Source organism: Delphinapterus leucas, unplaced genomic scaffold, assembly GCF_059928025.1.
Source record: "Delphinapterus leucas isolate spDelLeu-1000000601 "Yukka" unplaced genomic scaffold, BTC_Dleu_Yukka2 spDelLeu_asBTCV2_sq60, whole genome shotgun sequence".
In the NCBI taxonomy this organism is placed as follows: domain Eukaryota; kingdom Metazoa; phylum Chordata; class Mammalia; order Artiodactyla; family Monodontidae; genus Delphinapterus; species Delphinapterus leucas.
In genome coordinates this window covers 34,553-62,375 of record NW_028322269.1, presented here as the reverse complement: position 1 = coordinate 62,375, position 27,823 = coordinate 34,553, and the positions used below count along the sequence as shown (strand labels likewise).

Sequence of the window (27,823 nt, the reverse complement as noted above, 5' to 3'; positions counted from 1 at the left end):
CTCCCTCCCATCCTCCCTATCCCACCCCTCTAGGTCATTGCAAAGCACTGAGCTGATCTTCCTGTGCTATGCTACTGCTTTCCACCAGCCAACTATTTTACATTCGGTAGTGTATATGTGTCGATGCTACACTCACTTCGCCTCAGCTTCCCCCTCCCACCCCGTGTCCTCAAGTCCATTCTTTATGTCTACCTCTTTATTCCTGCCCTGCAACTAGGTTCATCAGTACCATTTTTTTTTTTTTAGATTCCATATACATCCGTTAGCATACAGTATTTGTTTTTCTCTTTCTGACTTACTTCACTCTGTATGACAGACTCTAGGTCCATCCACCTCACTACAAATAACTCAATTTTGTTTGTTTTTATGGCTGAGTAATATTCCATTGTATATATGTGCCACATCTTCTTTATCCATTCATCTGTCAATGGACACTTAGGTTGGTTCCATGTCCTGCCTATTGCAAATAGTGCTGCAATGAACATTGTGGTACATGTCTCCTTTTGAATTATGGTTTTCGAGGTATCACCTCACGCCGGTCAGAATGGTCATTATCAAAAAATCTAGAAACAATAAATGCTGGAAAGAGTGTGGTGAAAAGGGAACCCTCCTGCATTGTTGGTGTGAATGTAAATTGATACAACCACTATGGAAAACAGTATGGAAGTTCCTTACAAAACTAAAAATAGAACTACCATATGACCCAGCAATCCCACTACTATGCTTATATATTATTTCAGATGTTTCATTGTTAGTATATAGAAACACAACTAATTTTGTGTCCAGCAGCTTTACTGACTCAATTAGTTCTAACAGTTTTTTGGAAGAGTCTATAAGATTTTCTATACATAAGGTCATCAATGTGCAAATAACAACTTTCCTTCTTTCTTCCTAGGTTGGATGCCTTTTAATTCTTTCTCTTGCCTTTGCTCCAGCTAGGATTTCCAGCACTATATTGAATAGGAGTGGTGAGAGTGGGCACCCTTATCTTGTTCCTGACCTTGGAGGAAAAGCTTTCAACCTTTCACTCTTGATTATCATGTTGGCTGTGGGTTTGTCATATATGGTCTTTATTATGTTGAGGTTTGCTCCCTTTAGACCCAACGGGTTTTTACAACATGAAAGGTTTTGTATTTTGTCAAAAGCTTTACTGATCTATTGAGATGATCATATGATTTTTATCTGTCATTCTATTAAAATGGTATATCAGGGGCTTCCCTGGTGGCGCAGTGGTTGAAAGTCCACCTGCCGATGCAGGGGACACGGGTTCATGCCCCAGTCCGGGAAGATCCCACATGCCGTGGAGCGGATAGGCTCGTGAGCCATGGCCGCTAGGCCTGCGTGTCCGGAGCCTGTGCTTCACAACGGGAGAGACCACACCAGTGAGAGGCCCGCATACTGCAAAAAAAAAAAAAAAAAAAAATGGTATATCAAATTTATTGATTTGTATATATTGATCCATCCTTGGATTCCAGGGATAAATCTCGATTGTGGTGTATGATCCTTTTAACGTGTTGTTAAATTCAGCTTGCTAGCATTTTGTTGAGGATTTTTGTACCATATTCATCAAGGATATTGATCTATAGTTTTATTGTAGTGTCCTTATCTGGTTTTGGTCAGGGTAATACTGGTCTTGTAAAATGAGTTTAGAAGTGTTCCCTTCTCCTCCTACACTATTGGTGGGAGTGTGAATTAGTACGGCCACTATGGAAAACAGTATCAAGGTTCCTTAAAAAACTAAAAATAGAGCTACCATATGATCCAGCAATCCCACTCCTGGACATATATCCAGAAAAAAACACAATTTGAAAAGATACATGCACTCCAATGTTCATTGCAGCGCTATTTACAATAGCCAAGACGTGGAAGCAACCTAAATGTCCATCAACAGAGGAATGGATAAAGAAGATGTGGCACATATATACAATGGAATATTACTCAGCCATAAAAAAGAACAAGGGCTTCCCTGGTGGTGCAGTGGTTGAGAGTCTGCCTGCTGATGCAGGGGACACGGGTTCGTGCCCCAGTCCAGGAAGATCCCACATGCCGCAGAGCGGCTAGGCCCATGAGCCATGGCCACTGAGCCTGTGCGTCTGGAGCCTGTGCTCCGCAATGGGAGAGGCCACAACAGTGAGAGGCCCGCGTACCACAAAAAAAAAAAAAAAAGAACAAAATAATGACATTTGCAGCAACACAGATGGACCTAGAGGTTGTCATACTGAGCAAAGTAAGTCAGACAGAGAAAGACAAATATCATATGATATTGCTTATATGTGGAATATAAAAAAAGGCTACAAATGAACTTATCTACAAAACAGAAATAGAGTTACAGATGTAGAAGATAAACTTATGGTTACCCGGGGGTGAGGGCAGGGGGAGGGATAAATTGGAAGATTGGGATTGACACATACACACTACTATATATAGAATAGATAACTAATAAGCACCAACTGTTTAGCACAGGGAACTCTGCTCAATACTCTGTAATGGCTTATATGGGAAAAGAATCTAAAAAAGAGTAGATATATATATATATATATATGTATGTATAACAGATTCACTTTGCTCTACACCTGAAACTAACACAACATTGTAAATCAACTATACTCCAATAAAATTTTCTTTTTAAAAAAAGTGTTCCCTTCACTTCTATTTTTTAGATAATTTTGAGAAGTATTAACATTAATTCCTTAAATGTTTGGTAGAATTCACCAGGGAAACCATCTGGTCCTGGGCTTTTCTGTTTCAGGAGGTTTTTGATTATTGATTCAAACCCCTAACTCATTGTTGGTCTGTTCAGATTTTCTGTTTCTTCATGATTTAGTCTTGGCAGGTTGTATGTTTCTAGGAATTTATCCATTTCTTCTAGGTTATTCAATTATTTGGTGTATAATTATTCATAGTAATCTCTTATGATCCTTTGCATGCCTGAGGTATCAGTTGTAAAGTCTCCTCTTTCATTTCTGATTTTGAGTCTTCTCTCTTTTTTCTCAGTTAGTCTAGCTAAAGTTTTGTTAATCTTGTTTATCTTTTCAAAAAACCTCGATCTTGACTATTGTTTTTCTGGTCTCTGTTTCATTTATTTCTCTGATTTGGTTATTTCCTTCCTTCTGGTAACTTTGGGCTTAGCTTGTTCTTCTTTTCCTAGTTACTTGAGGTGTAAATTTAGAGTTTTTATTTGAGATCTTTCTTTTGTCTTCATGTCAGTGTTTATCACTGTAAAATTCCCTCCTAGAACTGTTTTTGAAGCAACCCATAGATTTTGGTATGTTGTGTTTCCATTTTAATTTGTTTCAAGATATTTTTCGATTTCCTTTTCAATTTCTTCTTTGATCCATTGGTTGTTCAGGGGTGTGTTGTTTAATTTCCACATATTTGTGAATTTTCCAGCTTTATTTCTGTTACTGAGTTCTACTTTCATACCATTATGGTAAGAAAAGATAGTTAGTTGATTTCAATCTTCTTAAATTTTCTAAGACTTGTTTTGTGACCTGTCATATGCTTTATCCTGGAGAATATTCTGTGTAAACTTGAGAAAATGTGTATTCTGCTGCTGTTGGATAGAATGTTCTACATAAGTCTGTTAAGTCAATTTCTCTAAAGTATGATTCAAGTTCAACGTTTCTTTGTTGACTTTCTCTCTGGATGATCTATCCATTATTGAAAATGAGGTATTGAAGTGCCCTACAATTACTGCATTCTTGTCTATTTCTCCCTTCAGATCTTTTAGTATTTGCTTAATATATTTAGATGCTCTGATGTTGGGTACGTATATATTTATGATTGTTATGTCTTCTTGATGAATTGACCCCTTTATCATTGCATAATAATAGGTCATATTATATTATTTAATATGTATATAATATTATATAATGAACTTCTTTGTCTCTTAATACTATTTTTAGCTTAAAGTCTATTTTGTCTGATATATGTATAGCTACTCCAGCCTGAGTATTATTATTTTTGTCACCTTTGCCAATACAATCCAAGAAAAATGCTATGTCATTTTTTTGTTTGTTTTTTTAAGTTATTTGTGACTGTATAGGAAAGACTTTTTAGATAATTAACTGCAGCCACTCACATGAAGAATTTTATCAGAATGTTACAAAATGGTTTACATTCTTGGGCAAGGTCATAATTTAATAGACATGTCAAAGTTATTTCCACAATCGCTAGGTATTAAGACTATTTAAATGTTAAGTTACTTGAAATTTAATCAGAGTATTCTATTTCACATGATTCTTTAAGAATGAAAGGAGTTACACAATAAGCAAAGTCATAACTATTTTTTCTTTTTTCTCCTTCTCAGAAAAAACACCTTTTTACTATCACATGAGCTTTAAAGTCAGTAATATTGACTATGACAGCAAGTTCAAAAAACCATATTCACAAGAATATATGGACCTAACTAAAAAGATAGTATCTTTGGTAAGATGAAATTCTTTTCTTAGCATTGTTTTTTATAAATGCTATGCTCTTTAAAATGCCAGAATCCTAGCACTCACCTTCCAAGTTGGAAATGATTGATAATTTGATATTATTTCTTACCACTACCCCAGTTCTAGATGAGGATAGTGAGCCCTTTCAGAAAGTCAGTTAGAATACATGTATGGGAGGAAAAATGTAAGAGGGACACATTTTGAAACATCTAAGAAATGCCTGACATGTGATAGACAGTCAAAGAATATTTCTAACGTATTAATAAATTAAATGAATAAAACTTACTCTACCTCCAAGATACCTGACCAAGGCTATGCTGTTTCTGCTCCTAACTTAAACAGTCCTTCAAGGAAGAGAAATGGCCAGTGTAGAAGAGAACATACAGCTCAAAATAAAAATCTTCTTGTTGATCCTCAGTGTATGTAAAATTTTTAAATGTCTACTTAAGAATATGCTTGTTATAATTTAAACTTTACTTGACTAAAGACCTAGTGAAAAGTCTTGACTGCCCCTTGGACATAAGCTTCCTTTATCATAGATACCACTCTAACTAACTCAAATAATTCTATCAAACAAACCAAATTCTGCCAAGAGCAATGATGTCATCATTCATCTCCCGTTTCCCTGAGCAGATTCCTGACAGGACATTTTCAGACCTAACTGTCTCTGAGTAAAGCTTGTAGTTTTTCCACAGCATTCCACTACCTCCAGTTTGTAATAAATCCAAAGACTAAAAGTTTTGGTGTGCTTTTACCATTAGACTATGAGTTAGCATATAGAAAATGAAGAAAGAAAATTCCCACTTTTAGTTTAGCTTTATGATAAAGAAGGAAATGACAAGGAAGCAGTATAACACAAGGACTAATAAATAGTAGACTTTGGACTCAGAGTCCTTGTTCAATTCTGTGTGTAGCCATTTACTACCTGTATGACTTCAGGCAAGTTATTTAATCTTCCCACACCTCAGTTTCTTCAACTAAAAATGAGATGACAAATACCTATACCATGGAAATGTTCTTGGCATGACATAAGGTTAAATATGTCATAATCTTAACAGAAGTCTTATTATTCTGTAAACCCTTAAAATAAGGATGGTCTAAAACACTTACCTAAAATAAGAGTGCCAATAGACTTAATAAATTATAAGTATATAACAAAGCTAATATGTAAATTTAAAATAACTCCAAATATGCCCACACTAAGAAATTCACCTTTTCTGCTATAAATTCAAACCAACACATTCAAACCAATTAACCTATGTTTACTTCACAAATGAATATTCCAAAACTATCAGTCTGATCTATTATCATATCATCTTGGTCAATCAACCACCAATCCTGACATCTTCCTTCAGGCTCCTTTAGCAGTCCTCATTCCCAATTTGTAAGTCACCTGTATTAAAACAATCACCAAATATTTCTCATACTTTTTCATTTACATGGGTCAGAATGCCTGCTTTTACATGCCTTTCCTTCTATTTTCATTTAATTCAATGCTCCTTGTATTATAATTGTTACCATATACACAACATTCAAAAGTACAACACTGGTGATGATAGCATGTACCAAATGGACTTGTGCATTCATCAAACTTACCTATTAGTCATTATTATAATGCACACAGCCTGTTTTTCTTCTGATTTCCATTAAATAATTCTTGTGATGATTCACTCTAAAAGGAGAAAAGGAATTAAATAAAGACAGCTGCTGCTTTACTATGAATCATAGTTTTTTTTTCACTACAGAGAATACACCTTCATAGGGAACATTTTCATGTTTTAGATATATGGTTTTCTAGTGGGAAACTCAAAAGAAATCTCTGTTATTTCTTTTTTTTTTTTTTGTAGCTCTCCAGCAGATATGATGTCCAACTACAGTGAATATAAATTCTAAAATTTAGGAGTGAGGTAATACCTTAACAACAAAAATTAGCTTTACTAATTGTCAGGACTGGTCTAAGCACTTTATATATTAACTTATTTGATTCTCCTGATATCCCCATTTTCCATATGAGGAAACTGAGGCATGAAGAGGTTAATTTACCCAAAGTCATAATGCAAGTATGCTTCCTTCTACTTTATGATTTATTGTCCTATAATTAATGAACATGCAAACATAAAATCTCAAGCACATTTCCAATTACATCAATTTTCACATGACAGGTCAAATTTTCCAAAATGTTTAACCAAATACTATGTGGTTTTCACATATAAATGTAGTGGATTATAGATGACCAAAATGATACCTGATATGTGTAAGATATCTAAGATTACCCATAAGAAACAGGTCAGCCAAGCTTATACATCAAACCACTTACCAGAGTATCCAAGAGCAGGGGGCATCTTTGGTCATTATATAACCAGGGTATTCATCAAATAACAAATTTTCTGCTGAGCCAACCTAAACCTGGTATGGGCATATGTACCTTTAAACTTATGTCTCTCTGTGCAGCCTACCAAATGACAGATTATCTATGGAATTCATCAGGATTAGAAGTATGTAATTTTTAAAAGGTAACAAAGTGAAGGATAATCTGCAGGATTCCTGTCCTATCTGAGTAAAAATTATGCCAGTGTTCATTCAGTTTCATGCCCTTCAAAACTTATAAGAAAACTAAATTCAAGATTACTGTACTCTCCAATATAGGCTATTGAAAAAACTGCTGATCTGACATATTAAATGAAAATCATTGTGCGTTAAATTTTTAACCATGAAGGAATTGAGAATATCCCAGGTTTATCAAAAAAAATGCAACCAACATTATGGAGATATTATTCATATTTCAAATGGTATGAAGAAAACTTACAAAAATTACTGATGCGCTAGTTTTCTACAATTGGAAAATAAGGAGAGAAGAAATATTAGATGCTCAGGACAGGATGTCTGCAGACATGGTTATGGAGGGTGGGAATGGTAATAATGAACACTAACATAATTCTAAGTGAGTTTCTGAAACTTGGCACTTAGTTTCAGGTCAAATATCTAACAACCCTTTTCCTACCGGGTGTACCAAGAGACTGAGCTTCTTAAAAACAGGGATTGCATGAGTGCTACTGGGGAAACTTCTATAAATCCACCTTACAGCTTCTTGGAACACCCTAAGCCTGAAGTTACTGTTCACTCTAAGGATGGCTCTACATCTTCCATATATCCACACCTTATTAAACAAATATTATATGCTAAAGCTGGGTGTCTGAGTTCATTTTGAAGCTTATTTTTTTCAAGTATCATTTAGCAAGCATCATTTTTGGTCTTCAGTCTAGTCTCTTTCCCTGGTTTTGGTTCATAGTATTCCCATTCTCCCACTCACCTAGTCACCATATCTTAAAGTCAATTTTGACCCCTCCTCCATTATCTAACCATTATCTCCATTATCTAAACATTATCTCCATTATCTAACCATTCACCAAATTTTATTAATTATTTCTTCAAAGTATTTCTAGCCTGACTTCCAAAGCAAGATTGCTGATTAAAAGCAAGCATTTATCCCTCTCTCTCTCCCCTCAAATCTCACTGAAATGACAGAAGACAAATAAAAACAATACAATGTGTCTTACAATGGTGGAAATGTTGCCACCCAAAAGACTAAAAGAGTGAGGAGTCTCTGGAAGATAAAAACTAGAGCTCCACTAAGAGTAAAATCTCAGCAGCATAGTTGCTGACAAACTCCAGAGCCCTGGAGGTAAAATACCAGCCTCCAAGAAAGTGAGTCTTCCCAACAGAAGCTTCAAATAAACTCAAGATCAGAGAAAGCAAAGGTTGAAAGGAAGTCATAGTGGGTAACTAATTAATTAACATAAGGTATTAATTATTCCAACAGGAAGTAATATATTGTAAATTAATTAAAGGACTGAATCAAACATTCTACTGGAATTCTATACCAACGCAATTACAAAAAGAAAAGGGAGTAATATGTGTACATTGAAAAGAATGAGGGGAAAAGGTCATTATATACTGACAATATTACTAGATACTTAAAATATTCAAAAGAGTTAGTTGAAAAATTACTAGAAATAATAACAGTTTTGCAATGTGGCCAAATACCAGACCAACACACAAAAAGTAATAGTTTTCTTAATCAGCAAAAATAACAAAATATAAACATTATTTTTAAATTCCATTTAATAGCAACAAAAACTATAAGATATACATGAATAAAAATAACATAAATTGTACAGAAGACTCATTATTTTAATTATATCAATTCTGTTCAAATTAATGATAAATCCAGTACAATAGTTTATGATAAAGATGCAATTTCAAATTCAATAGTGTTGGGCCAGTCAGCTAGCCATCTGGAAAACATAGGAAGTGATATTATTTGTGTTTCTGGTGTAATCACTCAATTACATAAGTAGTTAGCTTGTGCAAGATTCTGTTTACTTATCTGAAGAATAGAACTGGTTAAGATTATTTATAAGGTGGTTTATAGATTTAAATTCCATGAATCTGTGGATTTATTACTATCAATTCTGGGATGCTATTATCTAACCACTCCAACTCAAAATGTTGTCTCCCATCTCTGAATACCTACAGAAAACACAATCTATGGTACTAATTTTGTCACTTACTGTGTCTTCTCTTTGTAGCTACAGGTATGCTCCCTGTACCTCTTGCCCCAGTCATCTCCTTATATTCAAATAATATTTGAAAAAAAGGAGAAGAAAAAGTCAGGGGGAAGGGAGTTAGGAAGGAGTGAGAAAGAAAAATGATGAAACAGTTTAAAGAGGAAAAGGCAGATTTACGGATCAGCAGAAAATTTCTGCAGCCTAAGAGAGTTGACAACAGTTGAATTATTCTGAGCATATAAGTAGCTATATTTTTCTCTCTTTTCATAGGATTTTCTTTGCCACAGGAAACAAGATACTGGAATACTATTGCTCTTCTAGAGTGCAGTACAGTATTTCATTGTCTTTTCTTCAGAGATATCAGTAGCTAGCTCACACACTCTCATCTAAAAATGTTGCTCTTGACTCTATGTTCTCCTCCAGCATCATTTTCCTGCTCTCCTTCTCAGTAAAATTTTGTTGAAAAAGTTAGATATGCTTGCTGTTTCCACCTCCTTTGTCACCTGTTCTCACTTTAACCCAGTCCAGCTGGAATTTCTCTCTCCCGCACGCATTCAACTACTCTTATAGAGGTCACCAAATACCTCACTGTTGCCAAATCATCCGATGGTCACTTCTTAATTGAACTTCTCACCATTACTTATGTTCCTTCCTGAAACTTTTCTCTTTTTCGTTTACAAGATACCTCCTTCTCCATATTTTCTTCTTCACTAACTGCTTTTCCCAGCTGCCTTTGCTGGTTCCTTATCATCTGTAGATCTCTAAATATAGGTGGTCCCCTCTGCATTGTCCAGAGTCTCCCTTCCTTCTCCATCTTTCCCCCTCCTTTTATCTTCTCCTCTCTTCTCTATCTGTACTCCCTCTACTTCATACTTTGTATGTGTATGTGTGTGTGTGTGTGTGTTTGTTTATTTTTTGCTCCAGATTTCTTTGCCTTTTGACCCTTTGGTTGCTTGCTCAAACTTCATCATCCCAAATCTGTTGCTTGATATATGTTCTCAGATTCTAAACTCTGGCTTTCCTGTACTCACCCCTTAGAATTATTTAACAAGCCCTTATATAGCTTTTATTTATTAGAACAGTGTCTGTCACTGTTCTAAGCATATGACATATTATCTCACTTAATCATCATAACAGCTCATAAGCAGCATATAATTACTGTCCCCATTCACAAAAGGTTTGACAACACATATGAAATATTGCCAACCAGTGAATCTCATCCAAGCCTTAGGGGATCCAGGGTAATTTCTGGGGGACAGTCACATAAGCATGGAGTGTCCACATGACTCTCCTTAACTACTTAGTCTGCAGCCCCTCCAGAGGTGAAACTGTTATACCATGACACAGGGCCCCAGGCAAATAAAAAGCAGGCATCCCCCATAGGCATCCAGCACAGTGTTAACATAAACTATCTGGTGTGGCCCAAAGCCCCAGGTATACAAACACACTCTTCTCAGGCAGGACATTCCAAGGGCTTAAAGGTTATCCCTCAGAAGCTGGTCAAGGGTCACTCCTTCCTTTGGAATGTACAGGGATTGAACACCCTAAGCCTACTGAGTTAACTCTTTACTGCACATATAGCTTCTAGAACTTATGCATCTCACAAGAAAAGTAGCATTGTTATTTGAGGAAGAGGGTTGGGGCCCTAGAATGATGATGAATGCATCATGAGCATCAACAGTTGAAGTATGTGGTAGAGGGGGATAAATGAATCTTGGTATTAAGGAGCTAGAATCCAGTGTGTGGGAAATTCTTCCAGTCATCAGACATGTAAAATTTTTTAAAGCCTTCAGTTTTTGTTTTTGTTTTTTAAGGTATAATTGACATTAACATTGTCAACATTGTGTTGGTTCCAGGTATACAACATAATGATTCCATCTACATGTATATTGTGAAATGACCACAATAGGTCTGGTTAACATCCATCAGTACACATTATTTCAGTACATGATCAAATGGAAGTTCCCTTGTACTAGGAACATATTTGATAAGGCAGTATGTAAAATCATAAATATACCATTACATTTTTTTCTCTTATAATGGAAATCATACAAACTAAAATATATCAGAATTTCTGTGTTTTAGGACTCAAGCCTATGGTACTTAAACAGTTAGTACACATGTTCATACATGAAATAAGCCTAGATCTTCCCTAAACTACATTTTTCCAAATAAAATTTTAATGTTAATTTGAAAAATAGATAAAATAAAATGCCATCCTTGTATTCTAAGTCCGTATATAATCTAGGATCTATTTTTTTGATTCTATATTGTGTTCCACATTAATTGTATAGCATTTCTTTCTCATAACTTCATAATCAATGGTCTTTTTTTTTGTCAAATGTGCATTCCTTTAATTTTTAAAAATATACACAGGAGAAGCCATGGCTTTTATATAAGAATACACACATTACCAAAGCATTTCTTATCGTTTTCCAAAACTCTATCAGTCTGAGCTTTATAAATTAAATATATCAGAACCTTTTAAGTTAAAATGATATCCGTGAAACTACTGGATATGCTAGACTTTTCTCAAGATCAAATGAACAGGAAATGTGAATATGGTTTGTGCTAAATAAAGTTTAGTGTTAGCTTTATTGCCTATAGTCTATAAGATGCAACTTTATTGTGCCTTTGCAAACAGGATAATTTTCTTTAAAAAACTGATCAAAATTTTCCATACATATAGCTCTATATGATAGATTACTGTGCAACACCATTGTTACGTAATTACAGAAATACCATAGAACACAAGAGCACAGGGTGAGCAAAAGAAAAACAATCCTGAGCTATCTGAACAAGATGATTTGATGAATCCTTTTAGTGTAAGTTTAGAAAACATGGAAGAGGGGAAAAAAATACATGCACACTACAGCCAGGAGCAAAATAGTCAACAGTCTTTCATCCCTTTATTTACAAGTATGATTCTTTTAAATAATAGATAACTAGGTTTTGGTTTTGAATGCAATTTCATAGATTCTTTAATGACAAAGTTTTATCTATTCTCATTAATTGTAGCAGGTAATATACTTGATTTTATTTCTCCATCTTGCTTTAAGTAAATAACATTTTATTTTTTTACTTTCTTATCCTTATTCTTGCTGAGTTTCACTGTTTTTCATTCTATATTTTTCCACTTGAAAATTTCAATATACTTAGTTAATAGTTAACATCCATCCTGAAACTCAAAGTTAGATGAATATTTTTCTTTATTAAAAAAATTATTAGCCCTATCAAAACATTATTTTCCTTACCTAAATGCCAACCCAAGGATGGGAGGCCTTTAACATACTTTCATTTTTATCCTCTCCTCACATTCCCATTCCCCACCCCTGATAAGGCTTTTTAACACTTGTTTCCCCTCCCTCTCCTGCCCTCCTTTCCTATTCCTAATAGGTGAAATAGCACCTCAAGTTCTAATGTTAGGCTGTTTCTTAAAGTTTGTTGCTTCTGCTGCAAGCATTTCCATTATACATTCATTGTATTGTACACACACCCCTCAGGTTTCATTGCTCAACATTTGTTCCCTCTCCTCTTCACCTTCCCCTCTATTGAGACCTCAATTCTGTTTTATATCTTGCTTTCCTAGAATCCTGAGTCATGTATTCTCCTCAGTTGTGATATGTGAATGCTATATTACTGAATTCTTGAATATCCATAAATAACTTTCTTTTACTCTAACGAGAAATTATACCTTGACTGAGAATAGGATTGTTAAATTGTCAGCTTTTTCTCTCAGAGTATGAGGATATTATTCCACCAGCTTCCACCTTCAAATGTTACAGATGAAATGATTCTATTTCTTCTGACAACATATTTTTACTTCAATATTAAAGTTTGTAGCTAAAATTTGAAAATATTCCCCTGATGCATCAAATATGCCTGAAACTCAGTCTATCCCTTTGAATCTGTAGATTTTGATCCTTATTTAATTCAGAACCACCTCCTCCTACTACTTATTTTACTATTATTACTATTTTTTCCCTCTATCTCTTTCTCTCTTCAAGATCCTATTATTTACAGCCACTTCTGGAATCATGGTCTAAGTCTTTTGTTTCTCTTCCCTCATTGTTTTCTTCTTTTTAAATTTTACTATTTAAAATATTTATTCTTTTTGGCCTTACAGGTCACAAATTTGGATCTCAAGAATGACACTCATCTTTTTAAATTGACCCACTAAATTTTTTAACTTGAAAATTGTGCTTTTTAGTACCACATAGTCTTTTTTTGATGTACCTGAATGTTCTTATGTGTGCTTTTTTGCCATTGTTGTTAGGTTGCTGTTTTCTCCAGAAGTTCTCTTTTGATGAGCACCTAATCTGTTATTTCCTTTCTCTGGCTGCTGGGTTTCTTTATTTGTATTATCATTTTTCCTTGTTGGTTTATTCGGGCCACTGTCTTGTTACTGGAGACAATCCTACAAGATAGAGCATGAGCTATTCTTAAATCCTGTAGTCTGAATGTGGGCAGCAGGCCTTCTGCGTCTCCAAACCAAGGACCCAGGAGGAAGTCTTCCAGCTCCCCATGTTCTGCCCAGTACTAGCCTAGCATCAGGAGAAAGGAGGCTTCAGCCCCCTTTTCAGTTCCTTCTTGGCTTCTGTGGAGCCATGGAAACACACTCACATGGTTCAATGTCGACCTTATCCCTGGGTATTCAAGCACCTCTGTTGACCAAGATCTTCCCAGGGCCTGTTTTGATTCTATCCTTGCACAGGACTCATACTATTTTCTAGGTTCTTCCTTGACCTGTGGAAAAGAAATTCCTCATCACCTTCCTGTTTCTAGGACTCCCATAAAACCCAATTCCACCTGGCCCCAGGAGTGGCAGATTGGAATAAAGAATAGAAGAAAAATACAGTATAGTTAAGTTACCATCTTGTCAGGATTCCTCCATTCACTATATTTAGGAATAACATCCAAACTTATTACCATGGCCAAATAGACTCTCTGTAATCACATTGCTATCTACCTGGGCAACCTCAGCTTACACACTCTCCCTTGCTCATTTTACTTGAGTCACAGCAACTTTGCTTCTATCCCTCAAATATACTAATCTCATTTTTACCTAGGATTATATCACTTGCTGTTCACTCCTTATAGAATATTCTTCTCCCCTTGATAGTCAACTTTACATCTTTCAGGTCTCAATCAAATGTCACCTCTTGAAAGAGATCTTATTTTATCATTCAAGTACTATTCCCTAAATCACTCCATCACATCATTTTACATTTTTCATATCACCTAACACTATCTCAAATTATCATATTTATATATTTATTTCTTGGTCTGCTTATTATCTGTCTCCTTCATTGAATCTCCAAGAAAGTATGGATCTATCTAATTTGTTAGTAGTTTTATTTCAATAGATATTTATTGAATAAATGAACATATTCCAATTGCTTTGGAGCAAGAGGAAAAATATAAATTAAATCTTTGCAATTCCAAAAATAAGTCACTGTTTCTGAAGGACCATCTTTGCCAAAGTAAAAGCCATGGACAGTGCAACATTTTGTCTTGTCCTCTGTGAAGGTCCTGCTGTGAGAAATCATCATTAAGTTAAGATCAAGAACAGCTGAGAAAATGACTCTTATGTGAGATTTCTCTGAGAGATTTCTACATATCCTGCTTTGAACCCGTCGGTAGCACATAACTGAAAGATCAGGGAAAATGGTTTGCAGTCCAGAGGTGAAAAGCAGGCTGCCATAGTACAAAAAAAAAAAACAGAGAGAAATATTTCCTCCTTCTCAGGACACTTCTGTTTAGTTTTTTGGCATTGATGTTCAATGGAGGCTGAACATGGAAGACAAACTCTATTCATTGGACCTTTGAACTTATCTCTCTAAAATGAATATTCTTCCCTATCATGCTGTTAGGAAGCAAATATTATTGCCTCACCTTGCCACACAATTTATTGATTTAAGGATATTTGAGAATTAATTGAGCTAGTATAAAGGTAATTTGCAAAAAAAACACACATGTTTAACACACATTGCATCTCTTTCTTAAATGAGATCTGGGGAAATTTTAACACTATGTATTTGATGATATTAAGGAGTTATTTGATTCCCTAGGATGTGGATAGTAGTAGAATGAAACTGGTTTGGTCCTTGATTGATAACTGCTGAAGATGAATGATGGGTACATGGGGTACATTATACTATTCTATTTATTTTCATATATATTTGAAGTCCTTCACAGTGAAAACTTTAAAATTAAAAAATTAAAAGCATAAGTTATTCATTTTACTGTTTAACAGATAAACGAAACATTTCATGGATCCAGACTGAGAAGGCAGTATGTCAAATCTCATGTTGCCCAAGTAAGGTATGTAAAACAGCCTGAGAGGTGCAGAGAATAAATTTTTCCTTTGCCTTCATATCTCATATTCAACAGAATATCTTTGCATAGTATATAATCGAAAGGTTAAATCTGAGGCTTCAAAACCACTAGCATTTTCAAATGTGAAAAAATGTATTCAAGGTCTGTTGGAAAATTATTAAACCAGAACCAAGAGTTCCAGCTGATGGTATCAGGTAAAGGTTAAATGGGGTTGTTTTTTATTTGAAGGCACAAAGTCAAAAAGCAAATCTAAAATCAGATAATTTCAACGTAAGAATGGATAAGATAGGAGAGCCACATATAAAATGTCTGACCCAGGAGTGGCACACTAGTAGATAATGTGCCAAATCTTGCTTAGAATTGTGGATTAAATGTAAAAGTTTGAAAATTTCACATAAAAGCAGGATTCTCAGAATGCGTTAAAAAAAATCAAAAGATCTAACAACATGTGACCCACATTCCCACACAGTAACAATATTCTGACACTGAAGCTGCACTGTTTGCAGCAGGCCCTAACACTCACACAAATGTATACATATGTATTTACACCCAACCAGCTTCATTCTTTTACCTTACCTTCCTAATTCTACAGTTATTTTCTAGCAGCAAAGATGTTTATCCAAACACTGGTGAGGAAGAGGTAACCTGCAATAGATATGGAAAAATAATAACCACAATCTCAAATAGAAGCTAAGCTAATATGCTTTGTAATATACCTCCTCCTAAGACTAGAACTTGTGCTATTTAATTTTCTTGGTTCCTTTTTAAATAATCCATGCTCTCAACCAGAACCCCCAGAGAATTTATATTAACTCATTTAACCTGATAGCAACCCTGTATGGTATATACATATTAGTTTCTCATTTTGCAGAGGAGATTGAAGCAAAGTTAGGTTAAGTGACTTGCCAAGGTCACATATTTAATAAGTAAAAAACTGTAGTCTGAACCCAAGCAAACATATCTAGATTATTGCATCAACTTGTCTAATCTTCAGCTTTCACTCTTGCTCCACTATTATACAAACTGCATGCAGCAATCAAAATGAATTAGAAGAGGCCATCATCCCTTTCCTTAATATCCTCTGGCAGTTTCCCACAAATTCCACACTTCTTACATAGTGCACATAACCTTACCTGGAATGGCCCTGCTTCTCTCTGACCTCATCTCATACCCTCATCCTCATTCAACACTTATATCCATATAGGTTGCTATTATTCCCCCAATAAACATGATAAAATTGTTCCCACCACCGGGCTGTCAAAGCACACATTGCACCATACAAAATTGAACAGACAAGGAAGATATTGTTCAAGGCTTTTGCAACAGGGTAGATGGTTGAATATGAATGTGAAATGGTGAATCTAGAGTACAAACTCAGTTCCTGTGAATCTAAATCACACTCTCTGCTGTTCACCATGTCAATAAAGTGCTGTTTCCACTCCCTTCGGAGGAACTAGAAAACTGCCAGGAGCTCTGCTTAACAAAGGATAGAATGACTCCACTAAGAATGATAGAGGCTTAGTAATAAAAGCATAATTTCTTTGTTTGTTTCTGTTCTGCAGCCGAGCCAAAGGAAAAGTGATAACACATGCTGTGCTTAAGTTTAAATCCTGTTATATGAATAATGAAGCAAAATTTTGGGATAGGATCGAAACCATTTTACATCAGAAGCTAAAGGGCAAAACTGGGTCTTTATATATAGATTCTTCTTCATTTAGATTTTCAGGTAAGCTTTTTATGTATGGTACAGAATAATTTTCATCTTTTAATTTGAATATGGTGTTTTGCTGTACAAATGAAAACAATACTTCTCTCTTTAAATATCATTTCATAGATAATGGTAATTATTTTTAACCACTGTTAAAGTAATCAAGGTCTCTGTTAATCAATTTTTTGATATAGAATCATCCTTGTATTCTTGAAATTAAACTTTATTTAATGATAGATTTTTTCAAAAAAAGCAATCATGGTCCCAAATAACATTTCTTTGCAAAACAAGGCAGCCTTAAGCTCGAACACTTATGGTTTGTTCTGTGGGTCATGATTTCTCTCTCAGTTCTTTTGGATGTCTTAAGAATCTAGACTCCCAAATTCAAGAACTGAGTTTGAATATCTTTAACATCAAACTTATTTCTTGATAGGCCTTTAATGGATTTCATCTCTCTCTTATATCCAATCTAATTCTTATTCTTGGTCACATAACAATATTGTGAAAGATGGCTTCTAAAAGATAGTGACACATGTCCTCCATTCCCAGGATAATCAGTGTCTCCCTGATCTTGATAAATGTATAGCCAATGCCTGGCACATCTAAGATAGGCTATCAGTTCTCTGCTACAACAAATTTGATCAAGGGCAGAAAAGTATCCTATCCCTACAGGAAGGACTAAAGGACTAAAGGTTTATGAAAAAAAAATCTAGTCCAAGTGTTCATTTGTCTGGAACATCAAAAGGATCAAAAAGCAAAACCTGAACATGCTTCTCCTGGATAAAAATCCATCATGTTGTTGAAATGTGACTCTCCTCGGGTTATATTAGACGCTTTGTCTTAGAACCTTCCTTCTCACACAGCTACGTGTGATTACCTTAAAAAAACACAGAGAAATAAAGCAGTTCTCTGATTTACAGAGAATCAACCACCAAAGATATATTTTTGGAAACTCATCTGCTAAAACCATGAACTCACATAGTAAAAAAACAGCATTATATTCCTGGTATTCCTCCAAACTTTAAGAACATTATGTAGGATCCCAGGAAAACAGACTTTCTGGGAGGTATTTCCTAGGTTTATGGTTTTCCTCAGTAGTTTTATTTATTATAATGCCATCCAACAAGTTTATGGAGAGCAGTGACTGATAAGTGTAATACTCTTAAGTACATGCAGTGCTTTGGTACAGGTGCAAGATCAAACTCAGAAGCCGACTGGGCCAGGCCTCCAAAACCACAATGAAGTGAGTTAACACAAAGCTCACATTTAAGACAGCTCTTAAAGAGATTATGAACCTTTGTTAGTCAACACATAAATGGGTCTCTGGCTTAGGGATTTATGAAAGCTTATTTAGGTAGCCAAGGTTGCTGTCACAGCATCGTATTGAATAGCCTGACCTTCTTATGCTGCCTGGTTGGTTTGGTTGCTTAGCGCCTGCTCCTAAGTATGTCAAGGTTGTGGATTTCATTTTCATACAAGTTGCTAACATAGAGGAAAAAGACATCACTGGCCAGTGCTATTAGTTACAATGAATGCCTGAATACAATACCAGTGTTCCCATATGATTATGCCTAGAAAGAGGGCATATAGAATAATGATATGCATAAACTGTGTATCATCGGTGCATAATAGAGATGTTCCAGATGCATAGAAGAGAAGTTTCATTAGAACAAAAGCCACCTAGGACTTTAGAGCTTAATTCCCTTACAGAACCCCAACTGAGGAAGGCCGATGGCAAGTTTGGCACATGTACGCTGCTAGTAGGCACTGCTATCCCCAGATTTAAGATGCAAAGAGTGCTTCAATTATTAAGACCTGTGAACATAATATGCAATTTAATTTTCCACTCACTCTTGAATTCCAGGGAAATGACACTGCTACTATCTTCCTAGGTACTAGCAATCAGTATTTACAGTGTATTCTTCAGTGAGAAATAAGTATTTTCTCCATCAATTCTAAACTTACTAGATCAGAGAATTTTCAAATTGACTACCAGGCATAAAGCCTAGAAAAAACATTGATGGAATAGTTTTCCCCTGCCCATGATAGAATATTTTCCAGAAAAATCTCTCAAATGGCAAATTTCTTAACCTAATACCATTGAGTTCAGTGGTGAAAGTTTTTATGCATTCCCAAACCCCTGAATTTATATTCACTTATACTTTATCCTTAAACAATATCACATTATTTTAAAAATAGAGATGATAACCTCAATAGTTAAGATTAGTTAACACAATCAATACTTTATAAATTATTTCCTTTATAAATTATAAGATCATGCTTACATGATCTTGTTATTTTATAGCTTAACAGGCAGAACATACATGTGATACTTAATGTTTATGCAAACTTTAATGCAAAAAAAACAGAACATACATGTGATACTTAATGTTGTGCAAACTTTAATGCAAAAAAAGAAAGAAAAGAACAAGTAAAGCAATGCAAGTGATATCCCACCAAACAAGTTGACCTCACAGCATGATGCACTTGACTGTCACTGCCATAAACTATCAAGCCAGCAGCTAAGAAGAAAATGTAATGCTAGACTAGATCTACCAACTACACAACTGCAAGGATGACCACATGGTGTTTCTCTCCTGTAAGCTTTGGAAAGAAAAATCTAAGTCATTCTTTGTAAAAACAAAGAAATGCCTCATAAGCTGAAGTGAGGGTTTTAATGAAATGTCTTATAAAGTTGAATGCTCATAACTTTAATGGGCATACTTAAGGATATGACTGTACCTTGTTTTAAAAAATATTTATTATTTCCTACAGAAAAATGCCTTGTACCTACTGCTACACTTAATCATTTACTGATTAAGCATGAAAAATATTTTAAATACTTATGCTAAATCATAACTGGTTAAAGTAAAAACTCAAATTATGTGACAGTAATAGAAATTCATACACAAAGATGACGGTCCTGACCCACTGTTAAGGGTTTTACAAGAAAAGGAATGAAGCTCTGGTCTAGCACTCATTTGTGTGTCACTGGGCAACACTGAGATATAAATGATGTTAGTAGAACACAGCTTTTTCATGTGACTTGATCCTGAGACACTGCATGGCTTCATTTGTACCATGTTTTAACCAACTTTAACCAATCATTCTTTGATAACTTCTAGAGGACATTTTGTTAAAGTATACTGTTTCCCAGAGACATGTTCTCTTTCTTTAAGTATTTTTCAAATGCAAGCTTGAAATATATATATTATTGAATGATACAGCTATTAGGCACAGTCCAGATACTTTAAGAGAATTTAAAAATTATTAATAGTCATTGCATTAAAGGACTTGCTATCAATAGGGCACACAACACATACTGTCACAGAATTATCTGTAAAACAAGAATGTTCTTCCAAATGAATAATCCTTATTTTCTAATCTCTATAAAAGGAAAAACATTATAATTTATATTGGTTATTTTTGATAGTCAGGCACTAATTTTAAATGCTTAACACTAAGACACTCCATCTAGTGGGCCAATTCAGTTACTTGCCTGGACTACCTGCTAGATCCATGTAGAATGACTGAGACTCGATCAAAATAGGCTTAGTAGACCAGACCCCAACAGATTTTATTTAGTGGAGTTCTAGATTCATCTTGCCAATTTAGATCCAGGATACCTGAAATGAATCCTGAACTTTTTTTTTAAACATCTTTATTGGAGTATAATTGCTTTACAATGGTGTGTTAGTTTCTGCTTTATAACAAAGTGAATCAGCTATACATATACATATATCCCCATATCTCCTCCCTCTTGCATCTCCCTCCCACCCTCCCTATCCCACCCCTCTAGGTGTTCACAAAGCACAGAGCTGATATCCCTGTGCTATGCAGCTGCATCTCACTAGCTATTGATTTTACATTTGGTAGTGTATATATGTCCATGTCACACTCTCACTTTGTCCCACCTTACCCTTCCCACTCCCCATGCCCTGAAGTCCATTCTCAATGTCTGCATCATTATTCCTGTCCTGCCCTTAGGTTCTTCAGAACCTTTTTTTTTTCTTAGATTCCATATATATGTGTTAGCATATGGTATTTGTTTTTCTCTTTCTGACTTACTTCACTCTGTATAACAAACTCTAGGTCCATCCACCTGACTACAAACAACTCAATTTCATTTCTTTTTATGGCTGAGTAATATTCCATAGTATATATGTGCCAAATCTTCTTTATCCATTCATCTGTTGATGGACACTTAGGTTGCTTCCATGTCCTGGCTATTGTAAGTAGTGCTGCAATGAACATTGTGGTACATGACTCTTCTTGAATTATGGTTTTCTCAGGGTATATGCCAAGTAGTGGGACTGCTGGGTCATATGGTAGTTCTATTTTTAGTTTTTTAAGGAACCTCCATACTGTTCTCCATAGTGGCTGTATCAATTTGCATTCCCACCAACAGTGCAAGAGGGTTCTCTTTTCTCCACACCCTCTCCAGGATTTGTTTGTAGATTTTTTGATGATGGCCATTCTGAACACTGTGAGATCATATCTCATTGTAGTTTTGATTTGCATTTCTCTAATGATTGGTGATGTTGAGCATCCTTTCATGTGTTTGTTGGCAACCTGTATATCTTCTTTGGAGAAATGTGTATTTAGGTCTTCTGCCCAGTTTTGGATTGGGTTGTTTGTTTTTTTGATATTGAGCTCCATGAGCTGCTTGTAAATTTTGGAGATTAATCCTTTGTCAGTTGCTTCACTTGCAAATATTTTCTCCCATTCTGAGGGTTGTCTTTTCATCTTGTTTATGGTTTCCTTTGCTGTGCAAAAGCTTTGAAGTTTCATTAGGTCCCATTTGTTTATTTTATTTCCATTTCTCTAGGATGTGGGTAAAAATGTCCTTGCTGTGATTTATGTCATAGAGTGTTCTGCCTATGTTTTCCTCTAGAGTTTTATAGTGTCTGGCCTTACATTTAGGTCTTTAATCCATTGTGAGTTTATTTTTGTGTATGGTGTTAGGAAGTGTTCTAATTTCATTCTTTTACATGGAGCTGTCCAGTTTTCCCAGCACCACTTATTGAAGAAGATGTCTTTTCTCCATTGTATATTCTTGCCTCCTTTATCAAAAATAAGGTGACCATATGTGCATGGGTTTATCTCTGGGCTTTCTATCCTGCTCCATTGATCTATATTTCTAGTTTTGTGCCAGTACCATACTATTTTTTTTAACATCTTTATTGGAGTATAATTGCTTTACAATGGTGTGTTACTTTCTGAGTTATAACAAAGTGAATCAGCTATACATACACGTATATCTCCATATCTCCTCCCTTTTGCATCTCCCTCCCTCCCACCCTCCCTATCCCACCCCTCTAGGTGATCACAAAGCACTGAGCTGATCTCCCTAGGCTGTGCGGCTGCTTCCCACTAGCTATCTATTTTACATTTGGTAGTGTATACATTTCCATGACACTCTCTCACTTTATCCCAGCTTACCATCCCCCTTCCTGTGTCCTCAAGTCCATTCTCTAGTAGGTCTGCATCTTTATTCCCATCCTGCTCCTAGGTTCTTCATGACCATTTTTTTCTTTTGTTTTGCTTTTTTAGATTCCATATGTATGTGTTAGCATACAGTATTTGTTTTTCTCTTTCTGACTTACTTCACTCTGTATGACAGACTCTAGGTCCATCCACCTCATGACAAGTAACTCAATTTCGTTTCCTTTCATGGCTGAGTAATATTCCATTGTGTATATGTGCCACATCTTCTTTATCCATTCATCTGTTGATGGACACTTAGGTTGCTTCCATGTCCTGGCTATTGTAAATAGAGCTGCAATGAACATTGTGGTACATGACTCTTTTTGAATTATGATTTTCTCAGGGTATATGCCCAGTAGTGGGATTGCTGGGTCGTATGGTAGTTCTATTTTTAGTTTTTTAAGGAACCTCCATACTGTTCTCCATAGTGGCCGTATCAATTTACATTCCCACCAGCAGTGCAAGAGGGTTCCCTTTTCTCCACATCCTCTCCAGGATTTATTGTTTGTAGATTTTTTGATGATGGCTGTTCTGAACACTGTGAGATGATATCTAATTGTAGTTTGTTTTTTTGTTTTTTGTTTTTTCTGTAGGCGGGCATCTCACTGCCCCGGCCTCTCCCGTCACGGAGCACAGGCTCCAGATGCGCAGGCCCAGCGGCCACGGCTCATGGGTCTAGCTGCTCCGCAGCACATGGAATCCTCCCAGATTGGGGCACGAACCCGTGTCCCCCGCGTCGGCAGGCAGACTCCCAACCACTGCACCACCAGGGAAGCCCTCTCATTGGAGTTTTGATTTGCATTTCTCAAGTGATTAATGATGTTGAGAATGCTTTCATGTGTTTGTTGGCAATCTGTATATCTTCTTTGGAGAAATATCTGTTTAGGTCTTCTGCCCTTATCTGGATTAAGTTGGTTGTTTTTTTGATAATGAGCTGCATGAGCTGCTTGTAAATTTTGGAGATTAATACTTGGTCAGTTGCTTCATTTGCAAATATTTTCTTCCATTCTGAGGGTTGTCTTTTTGTCTTGTTTATGTTTTCCTTTGCTGTGCAAAAGCTTTTAAGTTTCATTAGGTTCCATTTGTTTACTTTTGGTTTTCCTTCCATTTCTCTAGGAGGTGGGTCAAAAAGGATCTTGCTGTGATTTATGTCATAGAATGTTCTGCCTATGATTTCCTCTAAGATCAGGAACAAGACAAGGAGGTCCACTCTCAGCACTATTATTCAACATAGTTTTGGAAGTCCTAGCCACAGCAAACAAAGAAGAAAAAGAAATAAAAGGAATCCAAACTGGAAAAGAAGAAGTAAAACTGTCACTGTTTGCAGATGACATGATACTATACATAGAGAATCCTAAAGATGCCACCAGAAAATTACTAGAGCTAATCAATAAATTTGATAAAGTTGCAGGATACAAAATTAATGCACAGAAATCTCTTGCATTTGTATACACTAATGAAGAAAAATCTGAAAGTGAAATTAAGAAAACACTCCCATTTACCACTGCAACAAAAAGAATAAAATATCTAGGAATAAACCTACCTAGGGAGGAAAAAGACCTGTATGCAGAAAATTTTAAGACACTGATGAAAGAAATTAAAGATGATACAAACAGATGGAGACATATACCATGTTCTTGGAATGGAAGAATCAATATTGTGAAAATGACTATACTACCCAAAGCAATCTACAGATTCAATGCAATCCCTATCAAATTACCAAAGGCATTTTTTATGAAACTAGAACAAAAAATCTTAAAATTTGTATGGAGACACAAAAGACCCCGAATAGCCAAAGCAGTCTTGAGGGAAAAAAATGGAGCTAGAGGAATCAGGCTCCCTGACTTCAGACTATACTACAAAGGTACAGTAATCAAGACAATATGGTACTGGCACAAAAACAGAAACATAGATCAATGGAACAAGATAGAAAGCCCAGAGATAAACCCACTCACCTATGGTCAACTAATCTATGACAAAGGAGGCAACAGTATACAATGGAGAAAAGACAGTCCTTCAATAAGTGGTGCTGAGAAAACTGGGCAGCTACATGTAAAAGATTGAAATTAGAACACTCCCTAACACCATGCACAAAAATCAACACAAAATGGATCAGAGACCTAAATTTAAGACCGGACACTATAAAACTCTTAGAGGAAAACATAGGAAGAACACTCTTTGACATAAATCACAGCAAGATCTTTTTTGATCCACATCCTAGAGTAATGGAAATAAAAACAAAAATAAACAAATGTGACCTAATGAAATTTCAAAGCTTTTGCACAGCAAAGGAAACCATAAACAAGACAAAAAGACAACCCTCAGAATGGGAGAAAATACTTGCAAACGAATCAACGGACAAATGATTAATCTCCAAATTATATAAACAGCTCATGCAGCTCTATATTAAAAAAACAAACAACCCAATCCAAAAATGGGCAGAAGACCTAAATAGACATTTCTCCATAGTAGACATACACATGGCCAAGAAGCACATGAAAAGTTGCTCAACATCACTAATTATTAGAGAAATGCAAATCAAAACTACAATGAGGTATCACCTCACACCAGTTAGAATGGGTATTATCAGAAAATCTACAAACAACAAATGCTGGAGAGGGTGTGGAGAAAAGGGAACCCTCCTGCACTGTTGGTGGGAATGTAAATTGATACAGCCACTATGGAGAACAGTATGGAGGTTCCTTAAAAAACTAAAAATAGAATTACCAGAGCTTCAAGATAGTGGAAGAGTAAGACGTGGAGATCACCTTCCTCCCCACAGATACATCAGAAATACATCTACACTTGGAATTGCTCCTATAGAACACCTACTGAACACTGCCAGAAGACCTCAGACCTCCCAAAAGGCAAGAAACTCCCCACGTACCTGGGTAGGGCAAAAGAAAAAACAGAGACAAAATAGGGACGGGACCTGCACCAGTGGGAGGGAGCTGTGAAGGAGGAAAGGTTTCCACACACTAGAAGCCCCTTCGCGGGCACAGACTGCAGGTGGCAGAGGGGGGGAAGCTTCAGAGCCACAGAGCAGAGTGCAGCAACAGGGGTGCAGAGGGCAAAGTGGAGAGATTCCCGCACAGAGGAGAGGATCGGTGCCGACCGGCACTCACCAGCCCGAGAGGCTTGTCTGCTCACCCGCCCGGGCCGGCGCGGCTGGGAACTGAGGCTTGGGCTTCGGTCGGATCCCAGAGAGAGGACTGGGGCTGGCGGCGGGAACACATCCTGCAGAGGGTTAGTGCGCCACGGCTAGCCGGGAGGGAGTCGGGGAAAAGTCTGGAACTGCCGAAGAGGCAAGAGACTTTTTCTTCCCTCTTTGTGTCCTGGTGCGCGAGGAGAGGGGATTAAGAGCGCTGCTTAAAGGAGCTCCAGAGACCGGCGCGAGCCGCGGCTATCAGCGCAGACCCTCAGACGGGCATGAGACGCTAAGGCTGGTGCTGCAGCCACCAAGAAGTCTGTGTGCAAGCACAGGTCACTATCCACACCGCCCCTCCCGGGAGCCCGTGTAGCCCACCACTGCCAGGGTCCCGTGATCCAGGGACAAGTTCCCCGGGAGAACGCATGGCACACCTCAGGCTGGTGCAACGTCATGCCAGCCTCTGCCGCCGCAGGCTCGCCCTGCACTCCGTGCCCCTCCCTCCCCCCGCCCTGAGTGAGCCAGAACCCCCGAATCAGCGGCTCCTTTAACCCCATCCTGTCTGAGTGAAGAACAAACGCCCTCCGGCGACCTACATGCAGAGGCGGGGCCAAATCCAAAGCTGAGCCCTGGGAGCTGTGCGAACAAAGAAGAGAAAGGGAAATCTTCCCCAGCAGCCTAAGGAGCAGCGGATTAAAGCTCCACAGTCAACTTGATGTACCCTGCATCTGTGGAATACATGAATAGACAACGAATCATTCCAAATTGAGGAGGTGGACTTTTGGGAGCAAAGATATATTACTTTTCCCCCTTTTTCTCTTTTTCTGAGTGTGTATGTGTATACTTCTGTGGGTGATTTTGTCTCTATAGCTTCCCTTTCACCATTTGTCCTAGGGTTCTGTCCGTTCATTTTTTTTGTTTGTTTTGATTTCTTTCTTTCTTTTTTTTTTAACTTTTTAAAAGTTTTTTTCTTAATAATTATTTTTTAATTTAATAACTATTTTATTTTACTTTATTTTATTTTATCCCCTTTCTATTTTTTTCTCCCTTTTATTCTGAGTTGTGTGGGTGAAAGGCTTTTGGTGCTCCAGCCAGGATTCAGTGCTGTGCCTCTGAGGTGGGAGAGCCAACTTCAGGACACTGGTCCACAAGAGACCTCCCAGCTCCATGTAATATCAAATGGCGAAAATCTCCCAGAGATCTCCATCTCAATGGCAAGACCCAGCTTCACTCAACGACCAGCAAGCTACACTGCTGGACACCCTATGCCAAACAACTAGCAAGACAAGAACACAGCCCCATCCATTAGCAGAGAGGCTGCCTAAAATCATAATAAGGCCACAGGCACCCCAGAACGCACCACCAGATGTGGACCTGCCCATCAGAAAGACAAGATCCAGCCTCATCCACCAGAACACAGGCAAGAGTCCGCTCCACCAGGAAGTCTACACAACCCACTGAACCAACCTTAGGCACTGGGGAGAGACACTAAAAACAATGGGAACTACGAATGTACAGCCTGCAAAAAGGAAACCCCAAACACAGTAAATTAAGCAAAATGAGAAGACAGAAAAACACACCGCAGATGAAGGAGCAAGGTAAAAAACCACCAGACCTAATAAATGAAGAGAAAATAGGCAGTCTACCTGAAAAAGAATTCAGAATAATGACAGTAAAGATGATCCAAATCTTGGAAATAGAACAGAGGAAATACAAGAAACTTTAATGAGGAGCTAGAAGAACTAAAGAGCAAACAAACAATGATGAACAACACAATAAATGAAATTTAAAATTCTCTAGAAGGAATCAATAGCAGAATAATGGAGGCAGAAGAACGGATAAGTGACCTGGAAGATAAAATAGTGGAAGTAACTACTGCAGAGCAGAATACAGAAAAAAGAATGAAAAGAACTGAGGACAGTCTCAGAGATCTCTGGGACAACATTAAATGCACCAACATTCGAATTATAGGTGTCCCAGAAGAAGAGAAAAAGAAAGGGACTGAGAAAATACTTGAAGAGATTATAGTTGAAAACTTCCCTAATATGGGAAAGGAAATAGTTAATCAAGTCCAGGAACCAAAGAGAGTCCCATACACGATAAATCCAAGGAGAAACACGCCAAGACACATATT

The 27,823-nt window shown here is 36.7% G+C and overlaps 1 protein-coding gene across 1 annotated transcript in view; it reads left to right on the top strand.

Annotated features, from left to right (window-relative positions):
- Positions 1-27,823, top strand: part of LOC149743895 (transmembrane protease serine 11C-like) — a 66,431-nt gene that overhangs the window by 23,578 nt on the left and 15,030 nt on the right. Inside the window, 3 exon segments of the mRNA XM_089906073.1 lie at positions 4,310-4,428; positions 15,264-15,331; positions 16,909-17,072. Coding sequence (XP_089762199.1) covers positions 4,310-4,428; positions 15,264-15,331; positions 16,909-17,072 — 351 coding nt within the window.